We start from the raw sequence: 21,453 nt of genomic DNA, 5'->3' as shown, positions 1-21,453 counted from the left end.
TCTTCTTGTCTAAGCGATTTAAGGCCCAAGTTTCACTTCCATACATGGCTACACTCCATACAAATACTTTCAGAGACAACTTCTTGACACTTAAATTTATCTATACTCGATGTTAACAAACTTCTCTTCTTCAGAAATGTTTTCCTTGTCATTGCCAGTCTACATTTTATATCCTCTCTACTTCGACCATCATCAGTTATTTTGCTCCCCAAATAGCAAAACTCCTTTACTACTTTAAGTGTCTCATTTCCTAATCTAATTCCCTCAGCATCACCCGACTTAATTCGACTACATTCCATGATCCTTGTTTTGCTTTTGTTGATGTTCATCTTATATCCTCCTTTCAAGACACTGTCCATTCCGTTCAACTGCTCTTCCAAGTCCTTTGCTGTCTCTGACAGAATTACAATGTCATCGGCGAACCACAAAGTCTTTATTTCTTCTCCACAGATTTTAATTCCTACTCCGAATTTTTCTTTTGTTTCCTTCACTGCTTTCTCAATATACAGATTGAATAGCATTGGGGAGAGGCTACAACCCTGTCTTAATCCCTTCCCAACCACTGCTTCCCTTTTATGCCCCTTGACTCTTATAACTACCACCTAGTTTCTGTACAAATTGTAAATAGCCTTTCACTCCCTGTATTTGACCCCTGCCACCTTCAGAAATTTGTCAAAAGCTTTCTCTAAGTCTACAAATGCAAGAAAAGTAGGTTTGTCTTTCCTTAATCTATCTTCTGAAATAAGTAGTAGGGTCAGTATTGTCTCGCATATTCAAAAATTTCTACGGAATCCAAACTGATCTTCCCCAAGATCGGCTTCTACCAGTTTTTCCATTTGTCTGTACAGAATTCGTGACAGTTTTTGCAGCCGTGACTTATTAAACTGAAGGTTTGGTAATTTTCACACCTGCATTCTTTGGGGTTGCAATTATTAGAGTATTCTTGAAGTCTGAGGGTATTTCACCTGTCTCATAAATGTTGCTCACCAGATGATAAGAGTTTTGTCGTGCTTGGCTCTCCCAAGGCTATCAGTAGTTCTATTGGAATGTTGTCTACTCCCGGGGCCTTGTTTCGACTTAGATCTTTCAGTTCTCTGTCAAATTCTTCACACAGTATCATATCTCCCATTTCATCATCATTATCTATATCCTCTTCCATGTCCATAATTTACCCTCAAGTAAATCACCCTGGCATAGACCCTCTATACACTCTGTCCATCTTTCTGCTTTCCCTTCTTTGCTTAGAACGGGTTTTCCACATGAGCTCTTGATATTCATACAGGTAGTTCTCTTTTCTCCAAAGGTCTCTTTTAATTTTCCTGTGGGCTGTATCTATCTTACCCCTAGTGATATGTGCCTCTACATCCTTACGTTTGACCTGTAGCCATCCCTGCTTAACCATTTTCCACTTCCTGTTGATCTCATTTTTGAGACGCTTGTATTCCTTTGCACCTGATTCATTTACTACATTTTTATATTTTTCCTTTCATCAATTAAATTCAATATCTCTTCTGTTACCCAAGGATTTCTGGTAGCCCTCGTCTTTTCACCCCCCCCCCCCCCCCAATGAACCATGGACCTTGCCGTTGGTGGGGAGGTTTGCTTGTCTCAGCGATACAGATAGCCATACCGTAGGTGTAACCACAATGGTGGGGTATCAGTTATGAGGCCAGACAAATGTGTGGTTCCTTAAGAGGGGCAGCAGCCTTTTCAGTAGTTGCAGGGGTAACAGTCTGGATTATTGACTGATCTGGTCTTGTAACATTAACCAAAACGACCTTGCTGTGCTGGTACTGCAAACAGCTGAAACCAAGGGGAAACTACAGCCGTAATTTTTCCCGAGGACATGCAATTTTACTGTATGGTTAAATGATGATGCCATCCTCTTGGGTAAAATATTCCGGAGGTAAAATAGTCCCCCATTCAGATCTCCAGTGGGACTTCTCAGGAGGACGTCATTACCAGGAGAAAGAAAACTGGTGTTCTATGGATTGGAGCGTGGAATGTCAGATCCCTTAATTGGGCAGGTAGGTTAAATAATTTAAAAAGGGAAATGGATAGGTTAAAGGTAGATATAGTGGGAATTAGTGAAGTTCGGTTTCAGGAGGAACAAGACTTTTGGTCAGGTGAATACAGGGTTGTAAATATAAAATCGAACAGGGGTAATGCAGGAGTAGGTATAATAATGAATAAAAAAAATAGGAGCACGGGTAAGCTACTACGAACAGCATAGTGAAAACATTATTGTAGCCAAGATAGATACTACACCCACACCTACCACAGTAGTACAAGTTTATATGCCAATTAGCTCCGCAGATGATGAAGAGATTGAAGAAATCTATGATGCGATAAAAGAAATTATCCAGATAGTGAAGGGAGATGAAAATTTAGTAGTCATGGGGGACTGGAATTCAATAGTAGGAAAAGGAAGAGAAGAAAAACTAGTAGGTGAATATGGAATGGGAGTAAGGAATAAAAGAGGAAGCAGCCTGGCAGAATTTTGCACAGAGCATAATTTAATCATAGCTAACACTAGTTTAAGAATCATGACAGAAGGTTGTATATGTGGAAGAGGCCTGGAGACAGTGGAAGATTTCAGATACATTATATAATGGTTACACAGAGATTTAGGAACCAGGTTTTAAATTCTAAGACACATCTAGGGGCAGAAGTGGACTCTGATCACAATTTATTGGTTATGAACTGTAGATTAAAACTCAAGAAACTGCAAAAAGGTGGCATTTTAAGAGGATGGGATGTGGGTATGTCTTCTCTTACAGAATTCTAAACAGAACATAAATGAACATTCCCATTACTTTGGTATGTACGCCCTCCCTTCTTCATTAATGTGTTATTCAAATGAAGGTGACTGTGATTTTTAACATAATTACTATTATTTTAGGTCACTAAACAGTAAGGTCTTCACTGTCCATACATAAAACATAAAGAGAAGACTGTTATTAAAATCAATTAAAACAACAATAACTTCTAAACCCATTACAAGAGCAACAAATGTGGTCTTGTAATATACAAAAATTTCCTTCCCAATGTTTTGTAAAGGAAATTAGATAACAAACAAAAACTTAGATCCATATCACATTTCAAACAATGGGCAGGTCCTACAGACGACACTGACTTCCTCTCAGGCCAGCAAATAAAATGCACTCAGTTAAAATATTGTGTCTCAACACCCGTGTTCTGCATGTTTCAAACATTGGTGGGTCCTCCTGTTGTAGGAGAAAACCGTGCATTTGGAAACAATGTCCCATCCTTAGCTCATTAAGTACTATGTCTGTTCATGATGACTGGAAGAAGGTAAGCAACCAATACACTGCAAATTTCACTAACTGTAGCTTTTAGCCCGTAATTTCCTGCCACTGAGACTCCCACCAACACACTGCCCTCCTCGTCACATATGTGGTAGCTGTTCAGAGGGAGACAGAAAAGGTGCTGGTTGGAGAGAATAACTCTCCATGTTAGCCCTATAAGCATGATCATTTCCCCAGGTCCCTGCATGCTCTGACATACAGGAGAAAATTATCTCTTTCTTCTCCTCCTGCAAGAGTAGTAGTGTGAGCTGATGTCCTGAACCATTCTGTCTGCTCAGTGATCTGTTCAATGGCATGAGGGGAATTTTTAGAACTAGAATATAACTGTCATAATGTCATATGGTCCAGTGCCCACAGGATAGCAAAAAATACCATATAACGGAGAGAACTTTGCTGCGGGAGCCCTATCAGAGGACATATTTGGGGGTGGTGCGTAGGGTGGGGAGGGGGGGCGGGGAGGAGACACATGACTGAGCAGTCAATTAAGACCCCCACTTCGGGCCATCAATGTAGATATCAATAAAATGTGGTGGTCAATTTAGGATTACATAAAACTTATTTTAAAAAATGTCACCTGGCATACATGCCTCCCTGCATCCACCAGTTCTAAAGTTAACCTGCACTTCTTTCGTACCTATTATTATGCACATGAACTGTGACCGCTGCCAGTTGCGTTGTAGTTAAGACCACAGATGAGGAGTGGTATGTCCCCACGATAAACAATGCCACCTCATCCTTTGGCCTGTGACCACAGTAAGGTCACCCTTTTCTGTGGAGGATATAGCCACCAATTACAGGAAAGGCAGTATGTTTAAAACATATCTGCTGCAGGCAAAAGCATGGGGCCTTCACTATGAAAGGAGTCTAAATTCCTGCATGGTGTTCTGAATCCATTAATATGCCACTGAAGTAAGAGAGCTGTTTCAAAGCTATGATTTTAATTTCCTCCTGGCTTCATGTCACAGTGCTGAGCCACCATTTGACCAGGGGCTTGCCCATCCTTGTCTTGAAGCTTCTAGGTCCATGATGTTAGTCTCATCAGTCAGTTGTGCCAGCAGTACACACATGATAACACCTGGCACATCCTGTTGACAACATTTTGTGGTCCTTTCCTTGTCTCTTTTCCCTCACATTCTGTTAAAAACATTTTGTGGCCCTTTCCTTGCTTCTTTACCCTTCATGTGTGATGGAGGAAGGGTAGGCACCCTATTTTTGGACTACTTAATCCACATTTAGGTTTAAAATAGCCTTCTTCTGTCCTGTTTTATGGCTACCTATGTTACTGCTAGCTTTAGCAGGTAAAATTGCAGGTACATGTGCTGCTGTTGCTTCTTGTTTTCATGGATGTTGTCTGCATCGAAACTTCTACTTTAGATTCTGGGTTAAGAAGTATGGATGACAAAGGTTGGAGGTTTAATCTTAAAACTGCTTTTTGGGTTCAGCTTAGAAGATACATTTTGTTACTTTAATTAATTTTTTTCCTCTCGGCAGCCTTGGCTACATACTGACGGTCTCCTAGAAAGATTTGATGCATACAGGTGGAACCAGATAGTCAGTGCCATGTTCAAAGGGTGCTTTTCCATGTGTAGCTTCTCCTTTAGAACTCACTGCTGTATGCTCAAAATGTTGACACTTTAAACAGCTCATTAGGTTAGCAAGGTAAAGACTGACTAACCTTACAGGTGAGCAAGTTTGCAATGATATATTCAGGTCACAACAGAGTACTAAAAGTTGCAATGAAAGTGGAAGTCTCCATTAGTTCTCCATTATTTTGTGTTATGTTGACTATTCCAGCTCACGTCTATTCTTGCTTAATTTCCAGGATATCCATTTCCATTAGATCACGCCATCTAATGTGGCTACAGCTACACTCTTTCTACAGTTGAGAAAGTAACAGATGCCAACTGCTATATTGAATTCACGGACTTTTAATGACTTTCTTAATAATTCCACCTTCCCTTCTCTATTAGTTTCCAAGCAAGTTACTATTTTAAAGTTAGTTCACAGATTTTAGGACACTAATAACCCACCTAAAACTTTAAGTTTTTTAAATGTTCCCTCCACCATCTTCCTTTTCTTTTGGGGAGGGGGATTTCATACACCTTGTCATGTGTGTTTATGCTTGTTATAGGATCCACTGACATTTCATGAGCAACTACGGGTCCACCCAGACAGATTTTCAATTGCTTGGGCAGGAGTTAGATAACTGTTTCACCTCAATAGCTACACACACTTTTGGCACGTGATGCACCTAGATGTTGAAATTTTTAATAGTGTTTGTACCATCCCCATGATCTGGGTGGTAAAGCTAAGATTCCCATTCCCTGTGATACACAGTCACTCACAATCTTGGTGTATGGTGCCCACTGAAACCTGCACAGAGCTTATGGTTACAGAAGACTGGCAGCACTAACCAGACGCTTGTTCAGGAACCAGAGGTCCCAAACCCACACTCAGTCAATGAAGACAGTGCTCCCTGAAGCGTTCACTCAAATAACATGCTATGACAGGCAGTGAAAAACTTTTCTATGTTGTTTTCCCTCTGTGGAATGTATACAGGGTGGATATTAATAAAACCAACGAACTGCAGGGATGGATTCCTGACTGGAAATTGGGGAGAAAATGTCCTCTGAACACGTATCCAGATAAGCATTGTTGCCACTGTACATGGCGCTGACAAATGAAAGTTCCTCTGACCACGTGCCTTGAGTGTTTAACACAGTGTACTGTTATGCAGCAGAATGGTCTGGTATTGTCAGAAACAAGCTGAGATGGTATTTGTGTACAGTCAAGCAGATGGAGACGGTCAAGAGGCAGCACAGCTATACCAAAAAAAAGTACTTTCAACTCACCAACCACATCACACAATGTGTCAAGAGCTTTTTGGGCATTTGTGTGATCATGGTTTCTGTCAAACAGACTAACATGCAGGGAGGTGGCGGATTGTGCCTATTCCAGCTTTGGAGGACCAGGTTCTATAGGATATTGAGATGACCTCTAGTGCATGCTCCAGCAAGTGGCCCGTCAACATTGTGTAAGCCAAAGTATGATCATGTGCATCCTGCATGCCAACTGCCACTCTCCCTAGTACCTGCAATCCCATGGTGGCCACTCTGAACATCTATTGTGACATGGATGCAATGCAGCCCAGTACTGTGTTCCGTGACCATTTGTTGTAGCTGCATGCACACCATCCATTTCCAGACACGCGTTCATAGGATCTTTTTCCCTCCATTTCTAGTCAGGAATATGTCCCTGCAGTTTGTCGATTTTATTAATGTGCACCCTGTGTAATGCACACATATATATCTTATCTTCCACTGAGACATGAAACTGCGAAAATACTGTACTGTATACCACATACTATTTACATTTGTAGAAGACCACTACAGAAGAAACCATAAGGGGAAAAACAGATCGGCGAGGAAATGCAAAAAGTAATTCTAACATATACAGAGGGGAAGGGATATCATGGATTAAGCAGCATGAGTGTAGCTTTTGCAATAAATTGATCCAATTGGACTGGGGGGGGGGAGGGGTTGAGGTTAGCACAGAGATTGACGAGAGACAGATTGTGTTAGAATGATTCCAATCTATGCAATCCAGAGATTTAGAAAGAAGATCTAGACAGTATGACTTGTGAAGCAGTCACTGAAGTCATGGCATGTCATGAATTAAGCAGCACGATTGTAGCTTTTACGATAAGTTGATCCAATTGGATTGGGGGGAGGGGTTGAGATTAGCACAGTGACTGATGAGAGAAAGATTGTTTTAGAACGATTCCAATCTATGCAATCCAGAGATCTAGAAAGAAGATCTAGACGGTATGACTTGTGAAGCAGTCACTGAAGTCATGGCATGTTATACTGAGCAGCACATTTTGCCACTGGGTGGTCAACTTTGCTATAAGCAACAGCTTAGCAATGACCACTCGTTCAGGTAGACAGCTGGCTGGTAGTCGAGCACATGTAAAAAGCTGCGCTGACGTCACAGCAGAGTTAGACGAAATGTACTTATGGTGTACAAAGCTCTTCCAGTGTGTCCTTGTTACTGTTGTCATAGACGATCAGGTGACAGTGTACAGTAGCCAATGAGAATAGATTTGTTTTCAATATTGAGGCCTGGAGGAAAATTAAATAAGCTGACAGAATAACTTGTATTGAAGTCCAAGGTCTATGTTGGGTTGGAATGTGACAATTTTGTTGCGAGTTGGAGAAGCCAACTAATGTGAATGGAAGAAAACTTGACATTTTGAAAGACTGATCTGTAGTGAAGCCCGAGACCTAGGTTAGGCTGGAGGGTAACAATTGGTTGTGAGATGGCAAAGCTGACAAATGTCCATATGAATGTCATTATAGATTAATGTGTAGCACAGCCTGTGATATACATTTGTCACTGCAACAACCTACTTGTAGATCCTATTTCCAATTCACTGAAAATTTCAACAATGTGGTTAAATTCTAATCTAATAGAACAAAATACCAGTTAACTTCATTTATGGATGGCAGGAAATTATGAAGCAGCATGATGATTGGCTACCAAGAACCAATTCACAATCTGTAATGTTCACTTCACTTCTCATTATTCATCACACAAATAGTTACCAACAGCAGCACACAATGAAAATGCCATAGTACACTGAAAGCACATTTTTGCTCTTAACTGATATATGGGATGAAAGCTTTTCCAGGTTCCCTGCCTCTGACAGGGCATGACTGTGATGACACTGGAGTAGGATGTGCTGTATGAATGCATTGGATAGATCTGCACCTGGGTCATTCACACAGATGCGATCCATGTGGTAAAAACTTGAGAATAAGGATGTCATTAGGATGATATTTTGTAGATCAGGTGAGCAGTGGAATATCATTCTAGAAAAGATGCGAAGGATGTTCAGAAGTTGAGCGCTCGATGGAAGGTGGTCAATGCTCTATTGGAAGGCGTTAAATTTTTCCAGGTTCGGTGATATTCAGTAATAAGGGATGTACTTTGAGAATCAGGTGCACACAAGGATATGACAGGAGAGATCTTTCAGTGGACTGGCCTGGAGGGTACCAGTAGTGTGTGTGTCTGTGAAACCTCTGTAAATTGTTTAGAAATTTTTAAGAGGCAATCAGAGAGGTTGAGATCAATTTCCAGAATGGTGGCATGTCAGGCTGCACTGAAAATCATATTGGGGCATCTCCAAGCACTGTGAGTGATATAGCCATTCATGCCAATTCAATATTTGTTGCAGGCCACTTTCATGATGGACAGAAGGGTATATCTGATATTGTTTAAACTAATTTATCTTTGTGCAGTCAATGTAGCGTGATTTCAACAAAACATGTATTGATATTGTCTTCCAGTTGATAAAGGAAGGCAAGTTATTAATATTTTGTCAATAACAAGATTACTCACATTGTGCCAATAATGTGGTCATTAGATGATGATGATCATCATCATCATTTAAGACTGATTATGCCTTTCAGCGTTCAGTCTGGAGCATAGCCCCCCTTACAAAATTCCTCCATGATCCCCTATTCAGTGCTAACATTGGTGCCTCTTCTGATGTTAAACCTATTATTTCAAAATCATTCTTAACCGAATCCAGGTACCTTCTCCTTGGTCTGCTCCAACTCCTCCTACCCTCTACTGCTGAACCCATGAGTCTCTTGGGTAACCTTGCTTCTCCCATGCGTGTAACATGACCCCATCATCTAAGCCTGTTCGCCCTGACTGCTACATCTACAGAGTTCATTCCCAGTTTTTCTTTAATTTCCTCATTGTGGACACCCTCCTGCCATTGTTCCCATCTACTAGTACCTGCAATCATCCTAGCTACTTTCATATCCGTAACCTCAACCTTGTTGATAAGGTGACCTGAATCCACCCAGCTTTCACTCCCATACAACAAAGTTGGTCGAAAGATTGAACGGTGCACAGATAACTTAGTCTTGGTACTGACTTCCTTCTTGCAGAAGAGAGTAGCTCGTAGCTGAGCGCTCACTGCATTAGCTTTGCTACACCTCGCTTCCAGTTCTTTCACTATGTTGCCATCCTGTGAGAATATGCATCCTAAGTCATTAGAGAGTGAGCAAAATAGGTGTACTAATATCTGTAATACAGCCATTCTGCTTGAGCCACAGACATCAACGTCGGCATTGTTCTTTGAAATGAAGGTTGTCACGACAGACTGATATCTAATATAGCCTGGGTTCCACGTTGGGTTGGAAGACGACGAGTTTGATTGTGATTTTTTCAAACCTATGAACACAAAAACACAATATTTTAAAAAAATGAAGGTTGTTCTGACAAATGATTGGCAATTGTCGTAGTTCCATTGCGAGTTGGCAATGCTAACAAATATGACCTAAGGGTTGAGAATTGCTTAGCTACCCATGGCTGTGCACGTCAGGGGAGAGTGATAGCAGAAGTCGAAAACAGGAAAGGAAAAAAAAGACTGATTTATTTGAGACATTTATTGGACATAATGAGTGCACATGGGGTATGATATTAATGCAGCTCTAAAGTTACAACTGATGCTTGAAGTTCACACCATCAGATGCCAAGCACATCTGACACCTGAACGTTGACTGCCGGACACATTCTAAGACATTAGGAGTTTCTTTGATTGTAACAGCTGTGCAGATGAGTCTTGCAACGAGATTTATTTCAGGCTCCACAGGAACGGGAAACGCAAGAGATTTCATGCCTCCCCAAAGAAATAATCAAGGCTCGATAAATCCGGTGAGCATGGAGGCCAGATAATCAGTCCAACACACCCAATCCATTGATGCAGGAATAACTTGTTCAAATGCCTAAAAACACCTAGTAAAAAATAAGCAGGTGCCCTACTGTGCCGGAACCCCACACTGCACCTCAAATTTGCTAGATCATCTTCAAGCAAGCTGGGAAGAATCTGTTCCAGAAGGTACGATAATCTGCTGCAGTCAAGTGGGACGGTAAAAGAAGTGGCCTGACTAAAAGCTGTTGCTGACAAAACCCGCCCACACATTAACTGTGATGCGACGTTGTGCCGCATGGTGCCACACATTGTGGAGCATTTTCTGGTGCCCATAAATGCTCATTGCTGTCATTGAATATGCCATGCCTGGTGAAAATGTCCTTACCAGGGAAACGAAAGCTGGGTTACTTCGTTACAGAAACCACATTGTGAAACACACAGGTGCAGAATGCTCATTAGGGTGTAATAACTGCACCCTGTGGAAATGAAATGTCTGCAATAAGGACCTGGTCTTGAAAACACGCTGAACACTGGTATAACACATGCTTAACTCCAAGGCAACAGCACTTACGCTGGTTCTAGATTAGTCTCCATGGCATCGAACACACTTTTTTCCCTAATGAATGAACATGTCAATTGAGACCTACCCTCACTAGCCCTGCTACTTCTTAATGACCCATACTCGCACAAACTTTGATGCAGTCATTTGGTCAATGTCTCTCTGGAATTATGCATACAACGGCTTGTCCACTGCAATCACTTATACCATACATCAAGCGCATGCCTGCGAGCTCACTGTCTGTACACCTTCCTGTGCTTCTTGGATGCTGGCTAGCACTCGGATGAGGAAATCCTCACGTTCCCCTCCAGTACTCCCATGTACAGCGCCAACACCTAGTGACATACGATGCCATTGGCAGCCTTGGGTTTCTATGCAATTCTTAATCCTTATGATGTGCCCCACCTCCCATAGAAGTTTGCTGCATTGTTTCTGAGACACCCTGAATAGATACAGTGCACAATCTGATGTTATACTTACATTCTCATTAAAAACTCCTATTTCTCAATCTGTCAATACCTAAGTTGTTAAAATGAGACACCTTTTATCACATCTTTATCACCACTCTGATTACGTATTGTGATGAGGAGTAGTTGTGTCTGATAGCATCACTGGTCCAAGCTGAAGGACTGTATCAATTCTTCACTATTTCTGAGCAAAAACTTGAGCTGGAGAAGTACGGAAACCGGAATGTCCTTTTCAAATGTCCCAGGTTGCGCCTTAAATGATTTAGTAAAACAACAAAAAGATTACCTGGATTGTCAAACGAGGATTTTACCCCAAATCCAACAAATACAAGTCCAGTGTCTAACAACTGTGCCAACTCCAGCTGATAGCCAACCCATGCAGGTGGAGAACCAACACGCCATTTTGCCAAATGACTGAAAACTTATGTACTACTTCAGCACGCGTCCATTGCTGATGCCCGATCATGTAGTAGTCTGCTACGAATGAGGTTAGTATCACTCTGATGACATGCCACTTTCTGCTTAGAGGTACTCTATGAGACTCGTGTCACAAAACAAACTCATGTGAATAATTTTGGACTTGTGTGAACTGAGTCTTACCTCCAAATCAAGGGACTGCCTCAATATATAAATTGTTTGGTAGGAAGAGGTGCACAGCCAATGTCCATTAAGTAACATTTTCACCAAATCACAGCATCTTTCATGCCAGAATACCTTCTCCCAATACGTGGAACTTTAATCACTGTATGCAAGACAGTAAATAAGTTCTTAATATAAAACTACTGGTCCTAATTCTTGCCTCAATGGAAGCACTGACCCTACTGAATAAAATGTGGTAGTCTCTTCTTAATATGATTCTCCAGTTAATCTTCGAATTTAGTGATGCTTCCTTTCCCTATTTACAAGGAGCTTTTTACACTCTTAACTAGATCACTAAAAAATCTTCAGCAAAATTTGATACTTTTCATGGCCTTTTCTTAAGAGCCATAGTTCTAATGTGTAATATATTCATAGAGGGAAAAGAAGAGATGAATGCAGGAAGCAGATTCAGTAGGATGAGGCTGCGGTAGTTGTTCAGAGATGATGAGGCTTGCACAGGATAGAGCAGCTTGGAGAGCTGCATCAAACCAGTTTTCAGACTGAAGGCAACAACAACATTTCTATGTATTTCTTTTAAAACTGGAAATATCAAATTAGAGGGACCAGTACGATGCTCTGGACTGAAGAGAAACAAACTTGATCAATGTAACTTGCATTCTTGAATGTGAGTATCTAATCTCAACTCTAGTTGTGGTTAGTCCTTATACAGGCTCGATAGTCTAATATTACATGACTGTCACTTTCTGATGTCAAAACTAATGTATAATTTGACTTTTGGAGTATTTTTCAAGTCTGATACACCGGGACAGGGCAATACAAAACATTACATATTCAAGAATAGGCCTACTTGTCGTATTGTAATAAAAAAGTAACTCGTGGTTTCGAAAGTAACTTATTGATTAGAGTTAACGTATTACTGTTGTTACTTAAAAACCAAAAAGGGGAAGTACGCATAAACAGATATTTGGTAAAACATGCCGGCTGTCAATAGATGCGTTTCTCATAATACGTGCCTGATCGCCGAGATCTTCCAAAGTGTCGATCTGAGAATCAGTATTATGAACTGCGTCCGGTACGTCTTTAGGATCAGTTTTATTATCCCTTTCTGGGGCATCTTGATTCGAATCCCCGTACAACCACTGATCTTCATTCCCTGAATCATCTGCCATTTCTTGAAATACTGACTGAAGCTACACGAAAGTTATACGGTTTCTGACACACAAAAAAGTAACGGAATATTATTACACCGAAAAAACATTACTGTATTTTCACTGCACTTTCGACCAACAAACCGCTTAATACTCATGTAGCGACATCATTTGTAAACACGCAAAGAATATCCACACAGACATGATCAGTAATCTTGACAGTAGATAAGAAAGGTCTATCGATATACTGGTGAAAGCGGAGAGCAGAAGCACATCTATTATTCCACGGACATAATAGTGTTTCAGAGATACTGGTGCTACAAAACTATTTAGAAGTGATAAAAACTGTCCACGACATGTGGTGACACAGGGAAAAGTACACACCACAGCCAGCGCTGTCGTGGACATTATAACCTTCCTTGTGTATCACTCATTAGTTTGGATTGGATTCAAGTGTCCTTCCCGATTTCGTCTTTGCAGCCAAGAGAGTGGCTATTACAAGTACATGCAAAGTCAGTGAGACATAACCCTCAGCAGCTATCATTAAAATACGAGCTAAACGTGGCGCCAAATCTATTATTCGGCGTTACCGGTACTGCGTAAAATAGCGACGTTGCTACTACTATTGCAAAAGACCATATGAGCAGATGAACTCGGAACCGACCAAACCTTGTTGCGTCAGGTGCTTAAACACCATCAGCCGATTATCACACTGCAGGCTAGGCAAGGGGCCGCCATCTGAACAACTACGACACAGAAGAAAGGCAGAACTACTGCGGTTTCGGTAGGCTGGTTACTACACATCCAAGCCACGGGCTCCTTATAGCCTACGTGATAATAATAATAATAATAATAATAATAATAATAATAATAATAAAGATTTTATTGTCTTTAGGCCATTACAGCAATTGACAACGTCAAATGAAGTTACAATTTATAATACAGTGTGATAAGGTATTGACTACTGAAATATTTTAGCTTATATTACAATCAATGTACAGTGGGTCATCTGTTAGATTACTGCATTTTACAGTTGAAGAATTCATTGATATCATAGAATGGGTGGGCAATAAACCATTCATGCAGTCTTTCTTTGAATGTATGTTCAGGAAGATCCTGTATGGCATGTGGCAGCTTATTAAATAGCTTGTGCCCTGTGACTTCAAAGCTATTTATTGATTTTGATAGTCTGTGGTAAGGCGTGTATATGTGTTTGATGCTTCTTGTGTTGTAACAATGTACATTTTCTCTACGTTTCACATCTTGTAGGTTCTTCTTCGTAAAGATTAAGACATTGTATATACAGAGGTTTATTACAGTCATAATTTTTTGTTTAGTAAATAAGGGTTTGCAGTGAGCCTTATGTGAAGAATTTGTAATTATCCTAATGGCTTTCTTCTGCAATAATAGGATGTCATGTATATGACTACAGTTACCCCACAAGATAATGCCATAGGATATTATACTCTGGAAAAATGCAAAATAAGATGATCTGATGTATGTTTCAGGTACACAATTTCTGAGTTGTCTTAATAAATAAATTACTCTAGATAGTTTACTACTAATATAGTTTACATGTTGGCCCCAGGATAACTTTTCGTCTAAATAAACTCCCAGGAATTTAACAGAACTAGGGTCATCAGATAGTGGCTTGTCTCTTAGAGTGAAGATTATCTGCTGAGTTTTATTTTCATTTAGCAGGAAACTATTTGCTCTGAACCAATATGCTGCATGAGTGAGTGTATTTTCAGCACAGGTTTTAAGATCATTAAGACTGTTATTGCTATGGAAAAAAGTCGTATCATCTGCATACAATACAGTGGTGGATCTAATAAACGAGGGGAGGTCATTGATCATTATCAGAAACAGGAAGGGCCCCAGTACAGATCCCTGAGGCACACCTACTCTAACATTTTCTATGTTTGACATTTCCTTACCAACACAAACTACCTGTTTACAGTTGTTGAGATAAGCTTTTAATAGTCTGAGACTGTTTTCTTTGATGCCGTAGAATTCTAGTTTCTCTAGTAGTGGCATGTGCTCAACACAGTCGAAGGCCTTGCTTAGGTCACAGAATGAGACCTGAGCAAAGCCTTTGTTCTCAAAAACTTTGAGGATGTAACTGACTACCGTGTTGATTGCATCAATGGTCGACAGATTCTTCCTAAACCCATATTGTGTAGCATTAATTATTCCTAGATTCTCAAAGTGAGATGATAATTGTTGGTACATGATGCATTCTATTACCTTGGAGAATGTGGGTACTATTGAAATAGGCCTGTAGCTAGATGGAGAGTCTTTATCTCCCTTTTTGTATACTGGGACGATCCTAGACAGTTTTAACTCATCAAGAAAATATCCCTCAAGTAAGCACTTGTTTATACAATGGGTTAAGGGGTAGAGAATGCAGTCACACACTTTTTTTAGCAGGTTGGATGATATGCCATATATATCTAAGCTATCAGATGATTTCAGTTGTTTTATGACCCCTTGTACATATCTAGGCGATACTTCGGAGAAGGTTACCATGCTTGTATTTAGTGACTGTCTACCCCAATTTTGGGAGAGTAACTCTGATGGACTAATGTCTGGTTTGATAATTGCGTCTCCTATTTCTTTCACTGAATTAATAAAAAACTCATTGAGTGTTTGTGGTGGGATATTAATTTTGTCTTTTTTAGTATCTCTGGCAGCACTGTTAATTACTTTCCACGCAGTTTTGCATTTATTGGTGGAATTATGTATGCTGTTGGCATTGTAGGTTTTTTTGGCTTTTTTGTATTCATTCCTGCATTCCACATAGGCTGATTTGGCACAGTCAGACTTCATACTATTGTATATGTTGTACAGTAACAAAACTTGTTTCTTTAGATCTGTCAGCTGTTTAGTGTACCATATATTTTGTCTGTTTTGAGATCTGGATTTGTGGCTGCTGTCCATTATTTTTATTTTCTTTATGGGAATACTATGATTAAATAGGGTCAAGAATGCATTAAAAAATCTATCAAATATTATTTTGGCTGGCAGATCATTACTTGATGTGTAATGTCCATCGACACTACAATGGCCAAACCAGTCTCTGTCAGCAAGGGAATTACGAAATGTTTTAATTTTATCCTCAGTTATGGGTCTGGTAATCACAACTGTTGGGACAGGTCTGTTTGCATTGCACCTATTGAGGGGAATTTTACTTGCATAATTTAGAGATACAGAGTCATGGTCAGAGAATGGGAACACTACAACTTCGCATGTGTTTTCAGTGGTCTTGAAGTTTACAAAGATGTTATCTAAACATGCTTTGTTTCTTGTTGGCCTGTTATTAACATGATGTAAATTGTATTGTCTTAGCAAGTTTTCCAGATCTGCAACACTACCCTTACATTTAGTAACATCAAAATCAGCATTCAAATCACCTCCTATTGCAATATCATAATGTAGCCATTTAATATTACTTAATTCACTCAATAGCATGTCCATTTTTTCTAAAAATATATTAATGCTTCCCTTTGGTGATCTGTACATGGATACTACTATTAGCTTATGACTATTAATGATTATACCCGTAACTTCAAAGTGCTGTTCATCACACAAGGAATTTAGGTCTAGTTTGGTTATTGTACAATTGAGTGACTGGTTGGAATAAATTGCCACACCACCTCTAATGTGCTTTTTCCTACAGTAGCTATTTACTATACTAAAATTGTCAAATTTGGCAACTGCAAGTTCATTCTCATTAGCCCAGTGTTCACTCAGACAAAAAATATCAAACTGGTTATCAAGTCCAAACTCATTTATGATAAGTTCTTTATCTTTCAGTCCTTGAACGTTAAGGTAACATATTTTAAGATCCATGCTCTTATTGCTAACACACTGAACACTATGGTGATTGGTTTTCAAACGTTTTTCAGGGCTTATCTTTTGGATTTCTGCCTCTTGTTGCCTTTTACTAAAAAATTGTTCACTTGGAGTGGTAGCACATCTATTGTTGTATACCTACTCTTCCCTCCTTGTGATGATATTGTAGATGAAGCTGCTACTAGAGGAGTTGATGTAACTGCTGTTATGGTGTCTGGAGGCACTGTTGTGGCACCTGGTGACTGAGGAGATAAGGTGGTTGCTTCTTCTTCTCCTGCTGTTGAATCTTGCTGGTGAAGTGTGATAGGTACTGCTGCTGCTGCTGCTGCTGTAGGCATTGTTGTGGCAACTGGTGACAGTGGAGATTTGGATGTTGCTTCATCTTCTGCTGCTGTTGAATCCTGTTGATGAAGTGTGGTAGGTATTGCTGCTGCAGCATTTGTTATGTGTGTAGGTACAATTGCTGCTTCCACCTCTACTTCTACTGCTGCAATAGAAGTAAACATTTCTTCAGGCTCTGCTTGCGTCAAGCAAGGAACTGGAAGAGCAGCAATTACTTCTTGGTTGTCAGATAACAATACCTTGGTAAAAGTATGGAATAAATACTCGTCATTTTAGCCAAAGGAATCGCAATTTGGCAGCCACGATCTACGAGTAGAGGTCCGTGCTGAACTACAAGGTGACATGGTTCTAAAAGCAGCCATCGCAAGAGTTAGCCTCCACTGACTGCAGACCTACTGCTGGCTCTAAGTCGAATGCTGTGGGCTGCGTGATTTCCAACTGGAGGGTCACCATCAGGCTCACTTTAGCTGCAGCCAGCCTCCTGCCCTGGTGGGCAGCCTTTCGTGACCAGAGCGTGATACAGTTCAACCACCTCACTATCGCAATACGCTCCTTCTCGCTTTGGCGGGTGCTACTGCTAAGGGCTGTCTTCCTTTATATGGACAATAGTGGGATACCACGACTTCTGGTAGGTCCTGCCCTGGACTGCAAGCTGTGTCCAGATGGCACAAGTGCTGCACCATACTCCACACATCAGTGTTCCCGCTGAGCCTATGATATAACAACAGGCCATGGCTGCCTGTTGCGTCGGCGTTTACCCAGTCACTGCCTTCATCAAACGCACTGGGGATGTTACCATCACACAGCATCACTAAGTACTGTAGTCTGTTCTTCAATGAAATGTCTGACCAGTAACGATGTGTCTCTGAGGAACCATTAGTCATCGTTCTGAAAACAACCCCCTATCTCAGTTCAACCCTGCCTCTGTAGCAGTCATCCGCCTGGGTCTCTACATTTGGTGACAGGAGAGTGCACAGCACCATCAACCACTACCAAGATGAAGAACTGTTTTTTTTTCTGTCCTTCAACTTTCGTGTGAATGGGCATGGGTACAAGGTGGGATTATCACTGAAATTTGAAAGTAACATTCGTGAAGTCAGAGGAACTGGCTGATTGGTACAGCTTTGTAACAATACTGGTGAACACTATTTGCAGTCAATAAGCTGTATGCAGTGCAACCTGTTAGGTGACAGTCGGCAAAGTGTTTCACATATCATTATTAGAGCCTCACTGATAAGGAATTTACTGTGTGGCATATGATTAGGTGTATTGTTTACATTAGTTTTCTATGCCATAAAGTATTTGAGCCATTATTTTATCCCAGTATTTTAGTTCTGAGTTAAACTTGATTGTGTACTGTAGATTAGTGGATAGGGTACCAGAATGGCAGAGCCCAAGACGCAAGGTGTTACTGGAAAGAAGGTGGTTCAGTCATTAACAAATCAAATAGTGCAACAGTCGGCAGATAACACAAAGATGCATAGGAAAATGATTTCTATGAGGGAGGATACTGCATTATCCAGTTTGACTGCTCTGTTGCTGAACGAAACTGCTGCTGCTAGTTTGATCACTTCCTTTTTTGGCAAATCAGTTGAGGATGAGTTGTCTTTCCTGAATCATCTGGTAGCAATGGCAAGGGTTGAGTTTTGAATGGATGACTAGATAATGGAAACTGCTAAGCTATGCTTGACAGGGAAAGTGAAAGCGTTTGTTAGATATCATAAATATTTGAGGAATGCACTGATATTTGAGCAACTATAAGAAGCTGAATAGTGCGAGATTTTTCCATGAGCAGTTGAGTGAGATATCACAAAAACAGAATGAGTCAATGGCGAGTTTCATCGATAGGATAATAAAAACCATTGTACATACTTAAGAACTGATGGAGAACAAAGAGGTGAACAAGTTTATCCTCCAGGAAGTTGAACATAGAGCACTAGATGCCTTCCTGAGGGGCCTACCACCTGACATGTCTATGAGGGTTTGGGCAGGTACCACGAAAATCCTATCCCGTCGATCAGGATAGCAACAGATCTGGAGGAAACACGTATTGCGATACATGGATTCACAATCGTGAAGCATTCTCTCTGCTGACAGAAGGTGTTGTAGGTATGGACGTTTGGGTCACATCCACAGAATGTTGTCAACCTCAACATGAGAAGTGCAGTGTGGTTGACCAGCATAGGGGTTGTAAAAGTGAGGGATGGAATGGACAAGGGCGACATAATCGGTCGTTTAACACAAACGGGAGCTCAAAGACTGCTGGGTGATGTCCCCAGTAATTTCAATGTTACAAAGACGTACTAAGAGGCATGTTATGTGTGAGAGAGCCACTAGAGGCGGATGACGTGTTGGGTGCATCGTGATGTTTTATATGGAGGAGTGTTGTGCCCATACAAGAAAGAGGCAATGGGAGAGTGATACTCATCAATTTAGATAAATTTGGAGCTGATGAGGTGAAGCTAACCGAAAGATTGCCAGTTGCGAATGTAGAAGTTTTGGATGAAGGTGATATGTACATGTCACATATGGCCAAGCCATACACAGATCGCCATTAAAGATGTATTTCTTATGAAGGCAGAGCATTTGAAGGGAATGGAGAGGGTAAAAATGGATGAATTGTTACTGGAAATCTAGGATCACTTTGACCCTCACTGCCCTTAATAAAGCATAAAATTCCGAAAGGAAACGCAGCACATATATACAAAAATCTGTACTATATACCTCGGAATTTACAGTCAATTATGGAGAATTCGTTGGCAAAGAACTAAAGAACGACATAATAGAGGCGAGCACTAGCGCTTGGGGAGCAGCTATCATAATGAAGAAATTGACTCATGGAACAGAAAAGCATAGATTTTGCTGTGGCTATCGATATCTAAATAAAGTAAAACAATAATAGCAGTATACCCAAAACCAACATTATGGAAACCCTTGATAATGTGGAGCAGTGCCGATACTTCTCTACAATATTTTTGAGGAGTGGGTACCATCAACTGGAGATAGTTCTGTAGAATCGGTCTAAAATTGCATTTTTAGTCCCCTGGCATCATTAACAATATTGAGGAATGCAGCTTGGTTAGAAGAATGTACCGACCATGTTTCAACGATTGTTGGATGGGGTATTAAGGGGACTGTAACTGTGACAATGTGTAGTGTATCTCGATGTTATGCTTCCAATGTATGTGAAAGAACATGTATAGCAGTTAAGGGAAGTTTTTAATTGGTCATGTTCTATGCATCTTATATCAAGTATGGAGAAAGGAAGTTGATTATTTAGGACATGTAATTAGTCAAGAGGGGGTAAAGACAGATCCCAGATCGATACAGGCAGTGCAAGGTTTTCTGACTCTGCAGATGACTAAGTCATTGCAATCATTCTTGGGGTTGACGAATTATTTGTGAAGGGGTTTGCGGATATTGCATGATCACTTACACAGTTACTGAAGAAGAGTACAAAATCCCAGTGGCAGCAGATTGCCAACCCACATTTGAGAACCTGAAAGAGGCTTTGACGTCAAGTTCAGTGTAGATCTTTCTGAATTATGAAATTTAGTTTGTGCTGTCATGTGCACTCCCAACCAGACACGGGGGTGTAAGTCATAGTCGCTTCTGTCGCCTTTTCCTACTCGAAGTCAAAAAATATGATGAACTTTAATATAGCATTCCCAAAATGCAGCAACATTCTACCAAAGAAACAAACGACTGTTATCTCACTATTCATTGCCTCACCAAGAGGAGAGAGCAGACGCACATAAAACTTCGTTGTTTTGAGCCCTGTGAAAGCGGAGGATGCTAAGTTCACCCAACCTGGTTATGATGTGACGTCATTATGACGTATATACGCTTTAGTCGATTAACACACATATCGACTTTTACGAACTTTCGAGATTCTAAACTGTCGTCAGCTAGTTGTTTGTTTTGGCACGTGCGATTCTGAAAACAGCTCAGTGTGGCAGCGTATATGTATTTCGTATTTCTCCAAAATAAAAGTAAAAGAGCTGGATATTAATAGAAATATTCCCGACCGTGGCCTTGAAAACACCACGGACAACACGTTTCGTAAAAAAGTGAAGTCTTCTTATGTCCCGACCAGAATAGATTGTGTGATTGTTGTATTGAATGCTTACGCCGAAAATAATATTTATTTATCATCAACATTTTAGTATGGTTTCATACAATTGGTCTTGTCAGTACATATTAGATTGTAGCAGCATACTCTTGCTGACTTTTTTTTCTTAATTTATATAGCTGAAAGAGAACTCGTGCAAGTTCGTTAGCTAAGTAATTTATATGTCCATCCCAAGATAGTCTTTTATCAACCATAACTCCAAGTAGTTTTACACTCGGACCGCAGAGACGGGTACCTTAGTGCCCAGTAATGACTGGTGTGTAGAATGATTGAATTTCGAACTTAAAAAGAAAA

At 40.4% G+C, this 21,453-nt stretch overlaps 1 protein-coding gene across 4 annotated transcripts in view; it reads right to left on the bottom strand.

Moving 5' to 3' along the window:
• Positions 1 to 13,037, bottom strand: part of LOC126458150 (pre-mRNA 3'-end-processing factor FIP1) — a 90,952-nt gene extending 77,915 nt beyond the window's left edge. For 3 of the 4 annotated variants that reach the window (XM_050095007.1, XM_050095008.1, XM_050095009.1), the window contains exon 1: positions 12,696 to 13,036. In XM_050095007.1, the coding sequence (XP_049950964.1) occupies positions 12,696 to 12,851 (156 nt within the window). In that variant the 5' untranslated portion in view covers positions 12,852 to 13,036. Of the gene's footprint in view, positions 1 to 12,695 lie in introns of all 4 variants that reach the window. The other variant, XM_050095010.1, reaches the window with a different exon arrangement.
• Between the last annotated feature and the right edge of the window lie 8,416 nt (positions 13,038 to 21,453).

Source organism: Schistocerca serialis, chromosome 2, assembly GCF_023864345.2.
Source record: "Schistocerca serialis cubense isolate TAMUIC-IGC-003099 chromosome 2, iqSchSeri2.2, whole genome shotgun sequence".
NCBI lineage: Eukaryota > Metazoa > Arthropoda > Insecta > Orthoptera > Acrididae > Schistocerca > Schistocerca serialis.
Note: the sequence above shows the minus strand (reverse complement) of the source record. Positions and strands in the feature narration are given on the sequence as shown.